The 16,875-nt window shown below is 40.7% G+C and overlaps 1 protein-coding gene across 5 annotated transcripts in view; it reads right to left on the reverse strand.

The window, feature by feature from the left end:
* The window catches only part of kif6 (kinesin family member 6), a 62,154-nt gene that overhangs the window by 36,693 nt on the left and 8,586 nt on the right, over positions 1-16,875 (reverse strand). For all 5 annotated transcript variants that reach the window (XR_011077684.1, XM_068580632.1, XM_068580631.1 and 2 more), the window contains 6 exons: positions 15,483-15,612; positions 10,820-11,026; positions 10,366-10,509; positions 9,609-9,695; positions 3,555-3,658; positions 1,580-1,685 (listed from right to left, as the gene is read on the reverse strand). Coding sequence is in view for 4 of the 5 variants with exons in the window: in XM_068580632.1 (XP_068436733.1) it covers positions 1,580-1,685; positions 3,555-3,658; positions 9,609-9,695; positions 10,366-10,509; positions 10,820-11,026; positions 15,483-15,612 (778 nt within the window). In the remaining variant the exon portion in view is untranslated. The remainder of the gene's footprint in view (positions 1-1,579; positions 1,686-3,554; positions 3,659-9,608; positions 9,696-10,365; positions 10,510-10,819; positions 11,027-15,482; positions 15,613-16,875) is intronic.

The raw sequence follows: 16,875 nt of genomic DNA on the forward strand, positions 1-16,875 counted from the left end.
GCCAACATTTGGCGAACAACACGCAAGTGCAAACGTCTTCCGCTGCAGCCCGCATGACAATGTGTCAGCCCGAATTTTTTTTAAGTCCAGAAGAGAACCCAAAGGAGAGCTTCAAATTCTTCAAATAACATTCTAATATTTTAGAATCTGGAAGCAGTAAATGTGTTTGCTTAATAAGTAATGCAAGTTTTTGAATCTTATGCAAGCAAATGAGGGTCAATAAAACATTTAAACAATTTAAAAAAATAAAGAAATATCACAAAAGTTCTTCAATGCATCTGTCAAAATGTTGGATGCACACAAATTGGATTTTACAAAACACATTTTTGTAGCTGTAGAAGATTTTTGCAGGAATATTTTCAGCAGTGAGGTTTCAAAAAGTCTGAGAGATGGACACAGCTTTATTTATCTGTGCATGAGACAAGCTACGAGTCACAAAGAGAAGAACTGGCTAGTTCTAAAACAATTTTTTTAGAAAATGTGGTGGGGCGGATCTAATCTGCTCTTTGCCAAAATAGTAACTTTCTGGATAACTACCTCTGGGATGGGCAGGCAATGATCTGTAAGAGGACAGCAAACTATTTCTACAGATACCAAACTTGATTACACATTATTAAACATAAGTTATGAGAAGGTTGTTTTTGTTGTTTTTACAAATCCAAACTTTCAGATAGCTTCATGCAATTGTTGTCACGTGCTCTAAAGGTAAACTTTTTTGTGAATATCATTTCATAAGCTGAAATTACCAGTGTCCCTCATTTATATATATATTATTTTTCACATTATTTATATATGTGTATATATATGTATATATATATATATATATATATATATATATATATATATATATATATATATATATATATATATATATATATATATATATATAAAAATAAATAACGTGAAAAAAATTTGTTCAGACAAATGTTTTGTTCGTTGGTTTGTCTTGAGTTTTCTAGCTGAGATTCTCAAGAGTATCTGGCATTGACGATTGCATGTCACATGACACTGAGCCTCTAATTGGACAACAGAGACCTGCTAAACAACAAAACCTCTAGGCTTAAGACACGCCGTGGGAAAACCAACAGCGGTGGATAAGTTTGGCATCAAAGAATCTTCACATATGTTCACTTCCTAGCCTCAAGAATAAAGCACACGATTTACAGTTTACAGGGTTAGGCCTGAGGATAAGATCATGTTTTCTGTGAAGATAAAGTGACCCTATGCTATTTGATGATACAGTATCCACCTGCAGTCGCATTAACCACATTAAGCTATATTTTCAAGCTATATAGAGGATGGGATTGGTCAGCTGGTCACTGCTGAGCTGATGATTGATTCAGAGATTAGTTCTGAACCCCTCACTGATCCGATGTGCTCTTAACCTTCCAGCCCCTCACAACTATGGTGAAGATAATTATCTAGCACCAACACTGACCAACAGAATCCAAAATCGCTGGACAGAAGACATCTGCTGCTGCTGCCACACTGGCCAGTGGACCTATTCATGGACAGGAAGAGGAAAACCAACACCAGGTCAAACGGGGACATGTGCATGCAGCTTGTATAAACGCATTACCTTCAGCAGGGAGAAACAGTGCTGGATCTTTCGCATGTCTGGTCCTAAAGACAGTGTCACGTCTGGATCAGGGTCCTCCAGGAAGGCCTTGACTAGCTCTTCCAACCTAAACACAGACACACGGACACACAAACACACACAGGTGCTCTCAGACAACACCAACAAAGCTGAAACCATGTTCCAGTCCCTCTCCATCACACTCAAGACAGGCTCAGCAGCCACTCAAATAGTTCATATGTATATCCAATGTTTAAAATGTGGCTCTGGTCATAAGAAAACTATTTACTTAAACGTGTGCCTCAGCTCCAGTGTGCCGGACCGTTGATAAACTATCACTGGGTGATAGTCCAAACATTAGTTCTTCCAGCTCTTGGACGAACCAGGCCGACGGGCAGCCGTCCAGACGGATCCAATGCGGACACGGCAATGTGCGGTTTTTATTTTCCACTGCAAACTTGTTCGGCGGAGAAACAAGCTGGGTTTACATGACGAAGGACTTAAAACAAACGTAGTGGTCATTCTACCATGGCTCTGTGAGACACCGGTGGTTTTGTGATACAATGCTGGCTTCTGGATAATGCCCTTCACTGCCATGTACAATATTTTGTCAGAGAAAAAGCGTCCTCTCTCAAACTCCAGTATTTGACAGTCTCCAAATAGTATTTCTTTCCGAAAGTGTGACGTGATATGTTAAGTAGAAAATAGAAGTAAACTAAGAAGAAAAAAATATTTAAAATCAACGACAGCTCAATGAAGCTTTGAAATGTTACAACAAATGAGCCATGATATGTACATTTACCCAGTGTTAGGGATGAGTCGAGAAAGTCAGAAAACGCTTGCAAGAAAGCCAGCATGAGCAGTGAATGCGGTCACAACAACAGTTTGACCTCAAGCGGGGGCAAGTCCAGGACAATTGTTCTACGAGAGAGGAAATGATAAAAAGGCAAACTGATGGGGACCAAGGTGCGGTAAATACATCAACACTGGGGATGTTTGGAGGGTGTCTCAAGTCCTTCATGGGACCTCTGGCCTGAAATCTGTTCATGACCGACTGGGTCCCTCTGCCATCTGAGTAGAAGAGCAGAAATAAAGCAGCCCTGGCTGAAGCCCTAGGGAACTCTATTAGATCTGGTTAAGCTTCAGTGGATGAGGTTTCTCGAGCATTGGTGCATGGTTAACAGCATAAGTTATGTAGGCACTTGAGGCAAACCCCAAACACGTATGAATCCTGAAACATAATTTGTTTTGACCATTACACATACAAATTAGAAATAAAAAATAAAAAAAGTCCATCTGCTCTCGTCCCCGAGTTTGAAGCGCACTGTAAACATCCTAGAAGGCCGATAGGGCCAACGCAGCCCTATACATTTGACTTTGACTTTATTTATTTGATGTGGACATCACAATGGCATTACAATTCCTAGCACACATCTATGCACAAAAGAAAACCAGATGCACTGTGTTAAGTGTATATAGCGAATGCTAATTTCCAACACCTGTCCACAGGAGGCTTTTAAAAAAATAAAATACAATAAAATGTGAAAGAATGGAATAAAAAAGAAAATACATCCACATGTACAAACATGCGTGCCTGCACTGCCCTGAGAGGCTGCAGAGGGGTACACACACACACACACACACACACACACACACACACACACACACACACACCTGTGTTGGGTAAACATAGCAAAATGCAATTTCTTCTGGAAACTCGCATTTCAAACGAGCCAAACGATATCGGCCTGCTGTGATTAAATTTTAAGTTTTACGGCGCTGTCCGCAATGCTGAAACGCAAAAGAGACATTCTTCACACAGTTCAGGGAGAGAGAGAAACAAAGAGAGAGAGACGAAGGCAAGCCACAGTTCGAAATATATTTCATACGCACTCCCCTCTGCATGCCTTGCTCATAACAGGCCATAATTCATTGATTAAGGGGAAGAGGAATCAGGCAGCAGGAGGAGGTGACATACCTCTGGATCTCCGCCACAGTAAGCTGCTCATCTCTCTGTTCTCCTGTGATCATGGCAAGCTCTTCCTTTAGAGACCGGATCTCCCTCTTAAAACGGGCTATGAGCTGAGACACACAAACACACACACACACACACACACACACACACACACAGGCATGGTTAGAGACAGAGGAATACATGTGGACGCACACACACACACACACACACACACACACACACACACACACACACACACACACATTTGGCTGTTTTGCCGTCGCCGACTGATGAGATAATCCTTGTGAAAGTGATGTTGCGGCATATCTTGCCGATGCATTTTGAGGACAAACCTAAGTGATTCCAGACAATTGGATGCTCCAATGAAAGAAAAACATAAAACATAAGTTAGCTTTAAAAAGATATGGTAGCAAAAGAAAAGAAAAAATCTGCTGCCGTCTGTCTGCACATGTTCGGCTAAGCCAACTGGGTGGTTGCTGCTAGGAACTGCTGTCTGGGTCTGGTTAATGGAGATATATATATATTTTTTATTTTTTTTTATTTTGGGATAGATAGATAGATAGATATAGATATATATAGATAGATAGATATCTATATCTATATCTATATACATATTATAATATATATATACATATTATAATATATATATATATATATATATATATATATATATATATATATATATATATATATATATATATATATATATATATATATATATATATGTTTGTTTAAATATTTGTAGAAAAGTAAAATATCTCACAAAGTACAGACATAGATTCTTAAATAAGTACTTAAATAGCAATCTTTGGAAAAAATAAAATAATAATAAAAGAAGCAAGAATGTTGATGAAAAAAAAAACATGATCAGAAGAGAGACGATGTGATGGGACCAGGACATTGCTTTTATTAACAGCCAAAAGCATAATTCCACTGATTGATACTGGCAGTAACAGGTTTTCTATTTTGTGTAACCCAGGTACCGCATTCTCCACCTGCTGAGCACAGGTAGGCCAGAGACAGCCATTTAAGTTTAACATAATACAAAACTCAAAAAATCTATTTGATGCATGAAAAAGAGTCCTGGCCTTGTTGACATAGTAACCTTCAATCTTTGGAGATAAGCCTGTGGCGCTCTGGTTTCCTTGCTGAAACGGTCCATGTCTACGGAGGTCAATCTAAGTGGCCTCATGTCAGTCTCGGCAGGGATTAGCAGGCGTCTAGCTACCTAGCACTTAGAATCAGGGAGTTCAGATCAGACGTTAAGTTACATGTAAGTAGGAGTACCAAAAAAAATATTAATTCTTATGAGACAGAACCATTTCAGCTTGGTGTATCACTGTCTTGTGTGTGTAATGCCCTAAAAAGCTTAGACCAGCGGATCTTTTACATAGTTCAAAGAACACCCTTTTAAACACACTGCAATAACTAGAAATAATCATATTTCTTAGACAGTTAGAGGGATTTGCTTAGCTTCTATTTCAGATTTGGTACTCACAGCACAAGAGGAACCGTGAGTGACTTAAGTGTATCGTGATGGATCATATGAGCCAATGCAGAACTGGACAAAACCGCCTGTTTTAAAACCCAGTTAACCATGTGAACAGACAACACAAAACATAAACAACAGCTTTAAACAAAACCATTGAAAAAAACACATGGTCAAATGGACTGACGGTGAAGTCAAAAACTTAACTCATTCATGTGCCAGTGACCAAACTCAGGAGCACAAATGGCTAACCCAGCAGCACAAACGGCTAACCCATTAGTACAAAGGCTAACCAAGCAGCAAAAATGCTAACCCAGTAGCACAAAGGCTAATCCAGTAGCATAAAGGCTATCCTAGTAGCATAAAGGCAAACCCAGCAGCACAAAGGCTAAACCAGCAGCACAAAGGGTAACCCAGTAGTATAAAGGCTAATCCAGTAACACAAAGGCTAAACCAGGAGCACAAATGCTTGCAGATTACAAATGTATCAATCACAGATAGTACTGCCATTACTTCTACACCCGTGAAGGCAAGCACTCAGTTCTCAACACTCAGTGCTTTTCTTCATTCATTTTTCGCCGTTCGTGCAACAGACCTGTTGAAAGGAATTAAATCCTGAATCTCCTGGTCCACAACAGGACCAAAAGATGAGAGGTGAGCACACTTAATATGTGAGCTTTTTTTTAAGCTGAGCATGTTATCAGCAGTGTGCCATTACTTGAACTTGAGGCTCTTTGATTAAATGTGAAAGGGGCTACATCAACAACAGACAACCCATGAGGATTGATCAGCCTGATAAAACCTATAGCTTGATTTCTCTGCAGCTAATAGTATGAGATGGTAACTGGACATTCAATTATTTGGTAAGTCTTCTGAAAAATGGGTCAATCAGTGCAATAAAAAGATGAGCTTTTCTATATGACATCTGACCACAGACGTGTAACTACACGCTAATGGAAGGGAAGATAGGCTAACACCAGAACAAATGAATGGTGTAGTTCTTGAAACAAATCTAGACCTGTTGTAATAAAAATTCTGCACAAATCCCACCACAAAACACAATAAAACCACCTAAAAAAAAGTAGCAATTGTTCTTTTTCTCACATGACCCACTTCTTCAGTATAAATCCCACTTAACGATCACCACTGAATGTGACCACACTGCAAAATACTAAAAGCAGACTGAAAGGCTCGAACAGTCTTGGTGGAAGAGAGCAAATACAACAGAAAGTGGTTACTCCTGACACAAAGTTGCTAAGGACCTAAGAAGTTCAGTGAACACTTAAATCGAGGTGAAAAGGTCAAACTGAGTCATTCACTCTGAGCAAACACATCTTTCAACTAGAAAGAAGAAAGCAGTTACACAGCCAGACATTGTCAACTCAAGATGCTCTTGAGAAAAAACAGACCTGCAAGTGTGGTTTTGGGTAGGTGCCACTCCCAAATCCACCCTATATCATATTTTTTAGCATCATAGCTGACCATCCCTCACCAAAGCCGCTCCCTGCATCTCTTTTTTAGAGCCCTTGATCTGATGTAATTTTCCCAGCTGCATCCTGAAATGCTGACCGCCAGCCGTTGGTCAGCGGAATCACGCTATTTCAGAGCGCCGAGCCCACACTGGTACCACAGCAGGCTTCCATACACTCGGAATAAAAACTGACTCAGGCCATGTGATCGATGATGCCAGCATGTCCTATGGAAAGCCAAGTCAGTGTAATATGCAATATTCAACATAAAACATGCAACACATGTTTCTCTGCGTTACTTTCTAGGTTCTGAGACAAACATGCTATGTAATGGACTTTTCTCAAATAGCCCCACCTCTCGCTGCTACTCCATCGATCTGTCCGAACTACTATGGAGCCCACACTGTCACAAACTGCACTCCCTCAAGAAATATGAATATATATTAAAACCTGATTTTAAAGAAAAACACAGGGAAAGGTCTACAATGTGCTTAAAGGATTTATCCAGGAAGAAAGGTTTTAGAAACATCTCCTTCCAACATCTCCAGGTAACTAGTATCACTATTACACAGTATTAAATTATGACAAGCTCTAAATCCACAAAACCAGTTGAGTGACGTATTTTTCTGTTGTAGAAATAACCTTAATAAAATATCAAGTATGAAAAAAAAAGTTTGGCTATCTCAAATGATTGCTTTGGAGTCTATAGAGCAGAGTTGAAAGTCCATTAAGTTTAAAATATTAATCTAACATCAAACCGTAAATCCTCTCTTTGAATATATACTATCCATTCTGTGCAGAAACCCACCCACGGTAAACAGCACTGCAGTGTTATTGGCTCTATTATGCGGGCCTCTTTTTATGAAGGAAGAGGAGTCAGAGCCCAACACACCTCAACATGGGTCTTATATCCGCCAAAACCAAATGATAACACATGGGCTGTGTTCCATGCATGGTAGCATTCTTTAGGCACATCAGACAGAGGCGAGGAGCAGCTGACTAAACCACACACCACTTCACTTACAAACTACTCTATACCAACGAACGCCAGGCTCTGAGACGATACGAATGAGGGCTCCAAGGGGGTGCAACCACTACTCAGGAATTCTCACATCCACTTCTCAAACATATCTCTCTGGTGGGCTCCAAGCAGGGTTCTGTTTGACTCACAGGTATACGCTAATCATAGCTGTCTTCTCATGCAAAATGCTGTATGTCTCTTTAAGTGATGGGAGAGTCCAGGTTCAGGGTGAGGTTACCCAGCATCATATTACCCTGTGCTTAGCTGCTTAACAACACCTTAAGATAATTTTTTTCACCAATTCTGGGAATTACCTAGAAGTTTGATGGCGATTCAGCTCAACTCAAACTAAGTGACCTGTGCACACAATGTTCAAGAGTCCCTAAATTAGACACCAAAACTGTGGTTGAAGCCTCTTGGAAGATCCGATAACTGTCGATAATTTCCTTTTCCTGCAGACCAGGATCAGCCTGGCCTAAATGGAGGATTAAGACTGACTTTAGTGCACTTAGAGAGACAACCTTATACGTAAGCGCAATGTGGCTGACTTCATGATGATCACAGGTCACTTTCAACACCTCATTCTTACTCTGTCCATGAGAGTTAAATATTGTGTCTGGTCCGCCTGTTTACCTGCTGTTCAGGCTTTGAAGAAGTGCGTTGTGGAGCCTGTAGGCTACAGTATAGGACCATTGAGGCAGCGGTCTGAGTGATGTACCAAACACTGGCTGCAAGATTGGGCAAAAAAACCCTCCAGGTTTCAAAGAAATTAGCGCAGCCAGCTTGTCCAAAAGACAGCGTGCCTTCAGACGGGGGCAGGCCAAAGATAGGAGTCTGAGTGTCACCCCGAACCACAATAAATTACATCATTCTAATCTGCAAACTGAGCTGCTGACTCAACTTTCTTTTTTTTTTTCTCCCAGTAAACCATGCGTAGAGATAGAGGGAGCGAAAGAGAGACTGGAGCAATGGACAAAATGAGAAACATACTAAAGAGACATAAATGGAGACAAGAAATTTGCCCGCGAAGCAGTGGGTTTGCCTGGAGCTGAAATTGTGCCGGATTCAATAGGGAGCAGCCAGACACTGTCACAATTACTGCGCCCGGCCGCAGACTCTCTTAAAAATACCTCTGTAGGGTTTTCAAATGGCAAGCCAAGTCTCACTAGCAGTAATACAGTAGCAGTTGATCCTCGGGCAGATCTGGGTGGGAGGGGAGGAAACGAAAGTAGCTGTGAAGACTTACTACTGGATATCCCCCCTGAGGGGCCTATATAACAGCTACCAGCTCTGCTTCCTGGCATACTACAGTGCAGGAAGGTTTGAGTGTTGTGGAAGGAGAAAGTGAGGAAGGGAAACCATTGTGAGAGCTAATCACTCATTAAAAAAATTAAAACAATAACAAAAAAACAGATATGGACGTTTGTGCGTAAAAAAATGTAGAGGCCTCTGTTACAAATATATGTTGTAACAATCCTATGACATATCCTCACCAAAACGTTGTTTGCTCTTTATCTCCTGCTCTGGCCTCTTCTCTAACCTACCAAAATAAAGCATGCATTCACAGTGTATACAGCAACTAAACAAAATGACTGAAAGCATACAGACTTCCCACTCGCATTTTTTCTGATCCATCAGATTGATGACATGGTGCGATTTGTGCTTGCCTGCGTGTTAAGACGTTTGGAAACACCAGTCTCCAGCTGGAAGCTATTGGGATATAAAAATAAATAAAGGCCATAACAGAATTGGAGGCAAGTAAACGAGACAACGCTAAACAGGAGCCTGTGAGCAGCCGAAATGTCGCAAAGACCATTGTTGGTATTAGAAAACTGCTGCTTTCACAATAGCTTGTGACACTGAAAGAACTAACTTGGTGTTTGGAAACTCAAAGAGGACACTACGTCTAGAAGCTGTATCCTCACTGCAACTCAATGGCTGATCAATTTGAAGCCTGGAAGCTCCGAGGAGGGTCTGAGGCAGTGCATCAAGTCACGCTTCTGTGGTATGATTGTGTGGCTAAGCGATGGTATTTGTAGTCACTGAAGGAAGTGCCGCGCGTGTCTGGGCCGGCTCACCAGGGCAGGATCCAGTTCTTCATTCAGTATCGCTTCATTCTTGATGAGAGCCACGCGCTGAGCGAAGCGGCACGTAGAGATGGACTCCTGCAGGACAGTTTCAAAAAGAGGTTTGAGTGTTTGGGGTTTTTGTGCCCCAGGGAGAATATCACTCCTGATGAATAAACCTAGTACATTTACTGAAAGCATGCAAACAAAGATGACACAATATAACACTGTTGCTTTCTTTACAAGGCTGAGCTTTTCATTCATTTCCTACCAATCAGAAGATGCTACTTAGATTAGATAATACATTTATTTTATTATTTATTTTATTTTTTGTGAATATAATATAATATAATAATAATTGTATTCCCACACACTGCATTTACATTATATAATGTATTGTATAATAATAATTGTATATTGCACGCACACACACACACACACACACACACACGCACACGCACACACACATACACACGTCTGTTGAGTGGCAGCTGACTTGATCTCGGGGATCATGAGATCGATCCAACATTGCAAAGTGAAGTGTTGTGGTTCCTTTGCGAAAAACACGAAACACTCTGTTTTTCTCTTGAATTTAGAACTTTATTTTTGGAAGGTTTTTTCTCTGAATAGTACCCCTCCCCTTGCTCTGTATTTTTAAGAGCTAGCTAGCCAGGCCAAAGGAGCTGTACCAATATTTCACTGAATAAACTTGTTTCTCAACACTATTTCTGGCAATCTACCAGAATAGTCCGCCTGATCATGGCCTTACATCAAGGTTCCTTTTGTCCACTGCCATTGTGGCGATCATGGTAGTCATACAGTTGCCCCCGAGGCTGTCCCTCAGCACAGAAGTCAACATGGAGTTCCTGTAGGGGACATGGGAGCGGTTCTTCTCTGACAAAGCTATGATCACCTGTAGAAAAGAGCAGTGGAAAGGGCCCATGTGTAAATCAACACGGAGATGGAGGGTTACTCCATCCATTGCTGTTGTATTTTTACAGTAGCTGCAAGATTCCAGTTAATCAATATCAAATGTCTCACATAATAAAACGTATAGCAATCCAAATGAAGTAGCCTTAATCTGCAAAAAGCATTTAACTGCACACACAGTAAAATGCATGCCAAAATGCAATTCCTTATTTATACAAAATATATTTTGAATGCTAAACTGTTTGCACAACATATAATTCCAAATGAATAAACAATGTCTCAGAAGCGGCTACCTGCTCCAAGTAGTGGAGGGAGAGGTTGATGTACTTGGCCTCAGTGAGCAGCTGCCCGTCCAGGCCAGTCTTGCTAACTCGATCCGACCCCGCCAGGTCCACCAGGTGGAGCTTGGAGCGCCGCAGGGTGGCCGAGCCGGGCTCACGTCTACACACGTGCACGGTGAAAATACAGTGGGAACGCGTGGATGCCTGGTTCATCGGAGTCTGGGGTAAAGAGATAGAAGATTTTGAAAAACAATTTTATTCAATCTTCTAAAATTAGTACACGTGATGGACACCAAACAGAAAAAGAAAAAAGGGAATTTTATTCTCCATCTGCCCAACTTTCCATATTGAAACAACAAAAAACATGTTTCCTTTCTTTGATTCTTCTTTGTTTTCTTGCTCCCCGCTGGTTTGAAGATCAAAGACACACCATGTGTAACTCAAGAGCAGTAAACACATGGTGGCAGCTTTACAAAATGCTGAGGTTGCTTTTCAGATGGTTACTGGAACAGCAGAAGTCAGGGGGGGACCGAAATAGAGTGGGAGTCACCCCACACAAACAAGCTTTATTAATCAGAGGAGGATGATTATTCATGGGGTCCAGGATGAGAGGGTAAACAGAGGAAATGGATATTCACTGACACAGTGCTGATCATTGACTTTTTTCTGTCTGCTTATGGGCCACCTGGACACATGATAGTGATTAAATTCGCAGATTTGTATTTGAACAAAGGGCGTGGTCCGGCTGATGCAGCACATCTTTTTTTTAGTTTTGGGGATTGGTCATTGACCGAAGACGTAACTTTGTTTTTTTCTCTGTTTGAAAAACATCATCATAGACATACCAGGTCGTTCGTTCAAAAAACGGTGCTCTGACCCCGACTTGTTGTTGCCGTACATGTGCCAACACCTGCCTGTTAGGGTTTGACAGCTCCCGTCAGATCTTTCACTATCTAAACCCACCGCTGTCAGCCCTTTTCTCAGTCCAAATTCCCTTCACTCTGCACATGTCCAAGTGTGTTCCTCAGGGTATCCATTGAAGTAATATGAAGCAGACCTTAGATGTTGACAAGGCATCACATACCTAATCGGATTAAATAAAATGTCAAAGGTAAAGTAAAGTGGCCCTGTTGATGAATCTGAAGAACAACTAACCAACCAATTGCTGGTAAAACCTTAACGAGTTAACCTTTCACTCATTGGTCATTGCAAACTGTTCATCACATAAAGCATTTCTATATCATGTGTTATTCCATATACACTGCCTGGCCAAAAAAAAAGTCGCCACCTAAAAAAAGGTCACACACACTAATATTTCATTGGACTGCCTTTAGCTTTGATTACAACACGCATTCGCTGTGGCATTGTTTCGATAAGCTTCTGCAATGTCACAAGATTTATTTCCAGTGTTGCATTATTTCTCACCATGATCTTGTATTGATGATGGTAGAGTCTGACCGCTGCACAAAGCCTTCTCCAGCACATCACAAATATTCTCAATGGGGTTAAGGTCTGGACTCCATGTGTGAAAATGATGTCTCATGCTCCCTGAACCACTCTTTCACAATTTGAGCCCGATGAATCCTGGCATTGTCATCTTGGAATATGCCCATGCCATCAGGGAAGAAAAAAATCCATTGATGGAATAACCTGGTCATTGCTGAACCTGGTCGTTGCTGAACCTAGACCTGACCAACTGCAGCAACCCCAGATCATAGCACTACCCACACAGGCTTGTCCAGTAGGCAGTAGTAGTTAAATCCAGGTAACGACTTTTTTTTGGCTAGGCAGTGTATAATCTTCCATTTTGCAAGAATAACTACTGTACTTGTAAAATGGTTATATATATATACACACATATATATATATATACATATATATATACACACATATATATATACATATATATATAAATATATATATACATATATATATATATATATACACATATATATATATATATATACACATACACACATATATATGTATACACACACACACACACACACACATATATACACACATATATATACACACACACACACATATATATACACACACACACACATATATATATATATATATATATATATATATATATATATATATATATATATATATATATATATATATATATATATATATATATATATATGTATCTCTGAACCACCTCTCTCTACTGTTGAACACAATACAGTTCAAGAGTACCACTAACTTCATCCTTCAGAATGATAATTCAATTGAATCAACACCTATTGTCAACAGTTTCAACATAAGCTTAACAATATAACCCTCATGATGGTTGGATAAATTGCACGGCTACTGCATTCATTTGAGCCAAGTGTGACATATTATGCATTAAGTGACTGTCCGACAATGGAAATTGACAACAGCTCTCATGGATGACAGTTAAATGTATTGAAATACACTGGCAGCAGTCCATAGATAAGAAGTGGCTGTTAGCTCTTATCTCTGAGCGTCATTGTGTCCTTCCTGAGAGACAGTCCGGGTGAGCTTTGATGTTTGAAAATCGTGCCCCGACAATAACTTCCTTTTGATACCACCAGATATTATTCAAACCTATGGGAGTCCTAGAAAAACTAAAAAGTTTAAAATTCGAGCATAGTATGTATATATAAAAGGTTAAAAACTGTGCGTTCATGTCCACAGAGGAAAAAGTGTCCACACACGGACATTTACGTATGGCAAAGCTGTAGGAAAACAGAACAGCAGGACCATTCAACCTTCTTGGAGTCACTTCCTGTATTCTCCCATGTTCCCAATTGACCGCGTGTAGATTTTACACAAACCACATGCTGACTACACACACACTGCTGCAGTGGGTTAGCATGAAGGGGCAATGTGGTGCTACGAACCCTGAAACGCTCAGAGATTGATGATTTAAAAGATAAAACGTGAAGTGTTTCATTCAGACCACCTGCTGTGCACCGAACAGGTTCAGCAGGCAGTTGGGATGTGGAAAGGGGAAAAGGTCCAGGCCCACATGCGAAAACAGGGACGGAGAGAGAAAAAAAAAAAGGAGCCGATGAGAGGAAACGTTTCCTGGTGAGGTTAAAGAAAGGGTGAGGAGTTTAGAAGGTGTACTTTATTTCCTGTCCAATGAAAGTAGAGAGGGGATTGCCAAGTCTCAAAGCGAGTGAGCTCATGGTCTACCGAGAGCAGCTTCAACGGATGTGTCAACTTTTATCCACATGGCAGGGAGCAAGAAAAGGCATAAAAAAAAATTAAGTGTTAACTTCATTTGACGTCTATGAGGAGCAAGGGCTTCTGGGAGGACTCTTTGATGGCGGTTCTTTGTTTGCTTAGGTCTCCCAGAGAGGATGAGTTCACCAAAGTGTTTGTGTGGGTGGACTGGAGTGAACTGAGAGACACCTCAGTTGCCTGTGCAACAGGCAAATGTGTTTCCCATGAAATATACCACCAGGTTTTACAACAGCGGATACTAGCAGTGTGTCCTCAAGGTGGATGAGGAACACATTAAGTTATTGTTCTGGCAAAACCTGACGTGACTGTACTAGCTGCTAAATCCCATTTCCATGTTCCGGTGAAATTCCATTTTGGATGCCATAACTATGTGCTTTGGATCAGTTTTGCTCTGTGGACGACTCTCACCCATATCAAAACCTGACTTTGGAATACTCGTTAAAAACGCAAACGCAAGTATCTGATTGAAACACGACCATGCAGCACACTTTTACTGACTGTTATTTACTTACAAACTGGCAACAAGAGTAAATAAGGTGAGCTCAGCTCTTAGCTGCAAAACGAAGGCTGACCCACATGTCTCATCAGCCTGGGGTGTCTAAGTGAAGAAAAGAACCACCGCAACATAAACATAAATTACAGAGAAAATGCTTGGTTCTACTGTGAGAGGGAAGTGGTAAACAGGACCACAGGGGACCAAAATAATATTTTAGAAGGGTCTTAAGGTAGCCTTTAGAATTTGTGGGCAAAAAATAACATTCATGTCACTTATCCTCAGTTTGGTCAGGTATTTTTTGCATACTAACGACAATCCTTACTACTAACACTGCATGGATGGTCAGTTGAGAAAACAAGAGCCTCAAATCCAAACCTAGATGAGACCATCAACGAGAAGCCTGGCGCAGGAACAGAGCTTTGTGTTGATCCGCACACCAATACCCAGAACCAGGACTGAGGGGAGCCGGTTGTCAGACCCTGCTGCGGTAACATTAGAGGCTTTCTAAAGGAACTCTGGCATTCTGCAACATTCGTTCTTTTGTCCACAGGGATAGACAAGATTTACACAGATTTAGCTGCTCAGCTTTATTCCTACAGTAATAAAAACAATTGGAAAACCAGCTTGTCTTTTAAGGCTCCCTCTGATCGGAATAATTTACTCACAATCGATCTTTGATTTGGTATGTTGAAGAACACTTTGTTTACCTATTTTGAGAAGAATATTTAAGTGATATTAATTAATGAATATGTCCTTGGCTACTTTGTAGCTAGTTAACTATTGTATTTATTTTTTGTGTTGTCTTTTTGTTTCTGACACCCAGGAAAAAATAGATTAACCTTTCAAGGGGCTTATCCTAGATAAGTACAGTTCATGTGCATTAATACATAGAATTAAAAAAAGTTCCACCATACATTTCTGTTAGATGGAAGCATGCGTTTCCCGCTCTCTCACCTCTGCAATCATGCGATTGGTGTCACCCAGGAAGAGCAGGTTCAGAGCCTCCTCCTCATTGGCTGACTGCTGCAAGGACAGGTTCCTCAGATGGATGTTCTGGTCTGGATCTTCCATTATTAGAACCTTTCTGGGAAACATAAAAAACCTTGTTGAAGGAAAATCAATGTGTAATAAATCTACTTTGAAACATTAAAAATGACAAAGCAGGACTAATCCATGCCAGCCCAAATAATCCCAACACTGAAGCAATTATGAAAAAAAAAATATGTCAGTTATGTGATCAATTTCCCTTCCAAACAAACCACATCTGCGAGTCATTGTGGGCTGCGACTGGGTTCGACACATGTGCTTTATCTTTGATTGCAGAAGGGCACCGCAGCTCAAAACAAACAGCCAATTGGTTCTTGCCCATATCAAGCGCCCTGAAACCCAGCATGCTTTGGACAGAAGGGGCTGAAAGGACTCCTACGACTTCACCACATCATTTTCCTCACACTATCAGGCTTGTGACAGTATGGCTACCGGATTGAGAGGTCAAAGAGGGCGGAATGACTGAAGAACACATGTGGACAATTATGTTCATCTATGTGCAGGTAATTTATGTCGTTGGATAAAACAAATTCAAACTTATTTTTACACAAATGTAATGACTTTTGAGCATTTGGTAGGTGAGATGCCAAATGCATGATGGGAATAATGCAAATGGAGACAAGAAGAAGTAAAACACAGGCAAAAATGAGTCCAAGAATGTGAGAAAGACGAGAAGGGGTGGGCCGGGAAGGACAAGGAGAGAGACATTTGTCCATGCCACAGCTTCTTCTTAAATCAGCTAGTGTGGCCACAGTATGGTTAACATGGGGCACTGTCTATTTCCAGAAGACTGTGATTTGTGGGTATCTAAACCTTGAGCTGGATCCTCTGTGAAATGAGGAAAGAGAAACCTAAAATACAAGACAAACAGCAAAATGATGTATTGAGACGATGGTGTGCCTGCAGGACTAAAGTCTCATTGGAAAAGAGGAGCTATTGAGTTTGACTTAAAAAAAACCCAACTAAAAACAGAAAGAAAATAATACACAGACAAACCTCCAGAGAAATGGAATTCATAATCACAAAGAGAAAAAAAAGAATAAGAATCAGACGGGCAAACTAGCTCTATTTCTCCCATTCAACCTCCTGCGCTCTGCCACCAGATCGACCACATCATTGCTGTCCCACAATCTCCTTATGTCCGTTGGCAGTTAGTAGTGAGATGGTAAACACTCAAGTCTCCATAGATCACCGCATCACAACTCTGGGCTAAACCCACAATTTTTAGGAGAGTAATGGAGCCAGCGGTGATTGCTTTTTTTCAGCTGTAAAAAAGCGCATCTATTACTCCACAAGGTAC

The sequence above is a fragment of the Clinocottus analis genome, unplaced genomic scaffold (assembly GCF_023055335.1).
Source record: "Clinocottus analis isolate CAN_PGR_092001 unplaced genomic scaffold, fCliAna1.0.p SCAF_17, whole genome shotgun sequence".
NCBI classification, from domain to species: domain Eukaryota; kingdom Metazoa; phylum Chordata; class Actinopteri; order Perciformes; family Cottidae; genus Clinocottus; species Clinocottus analis.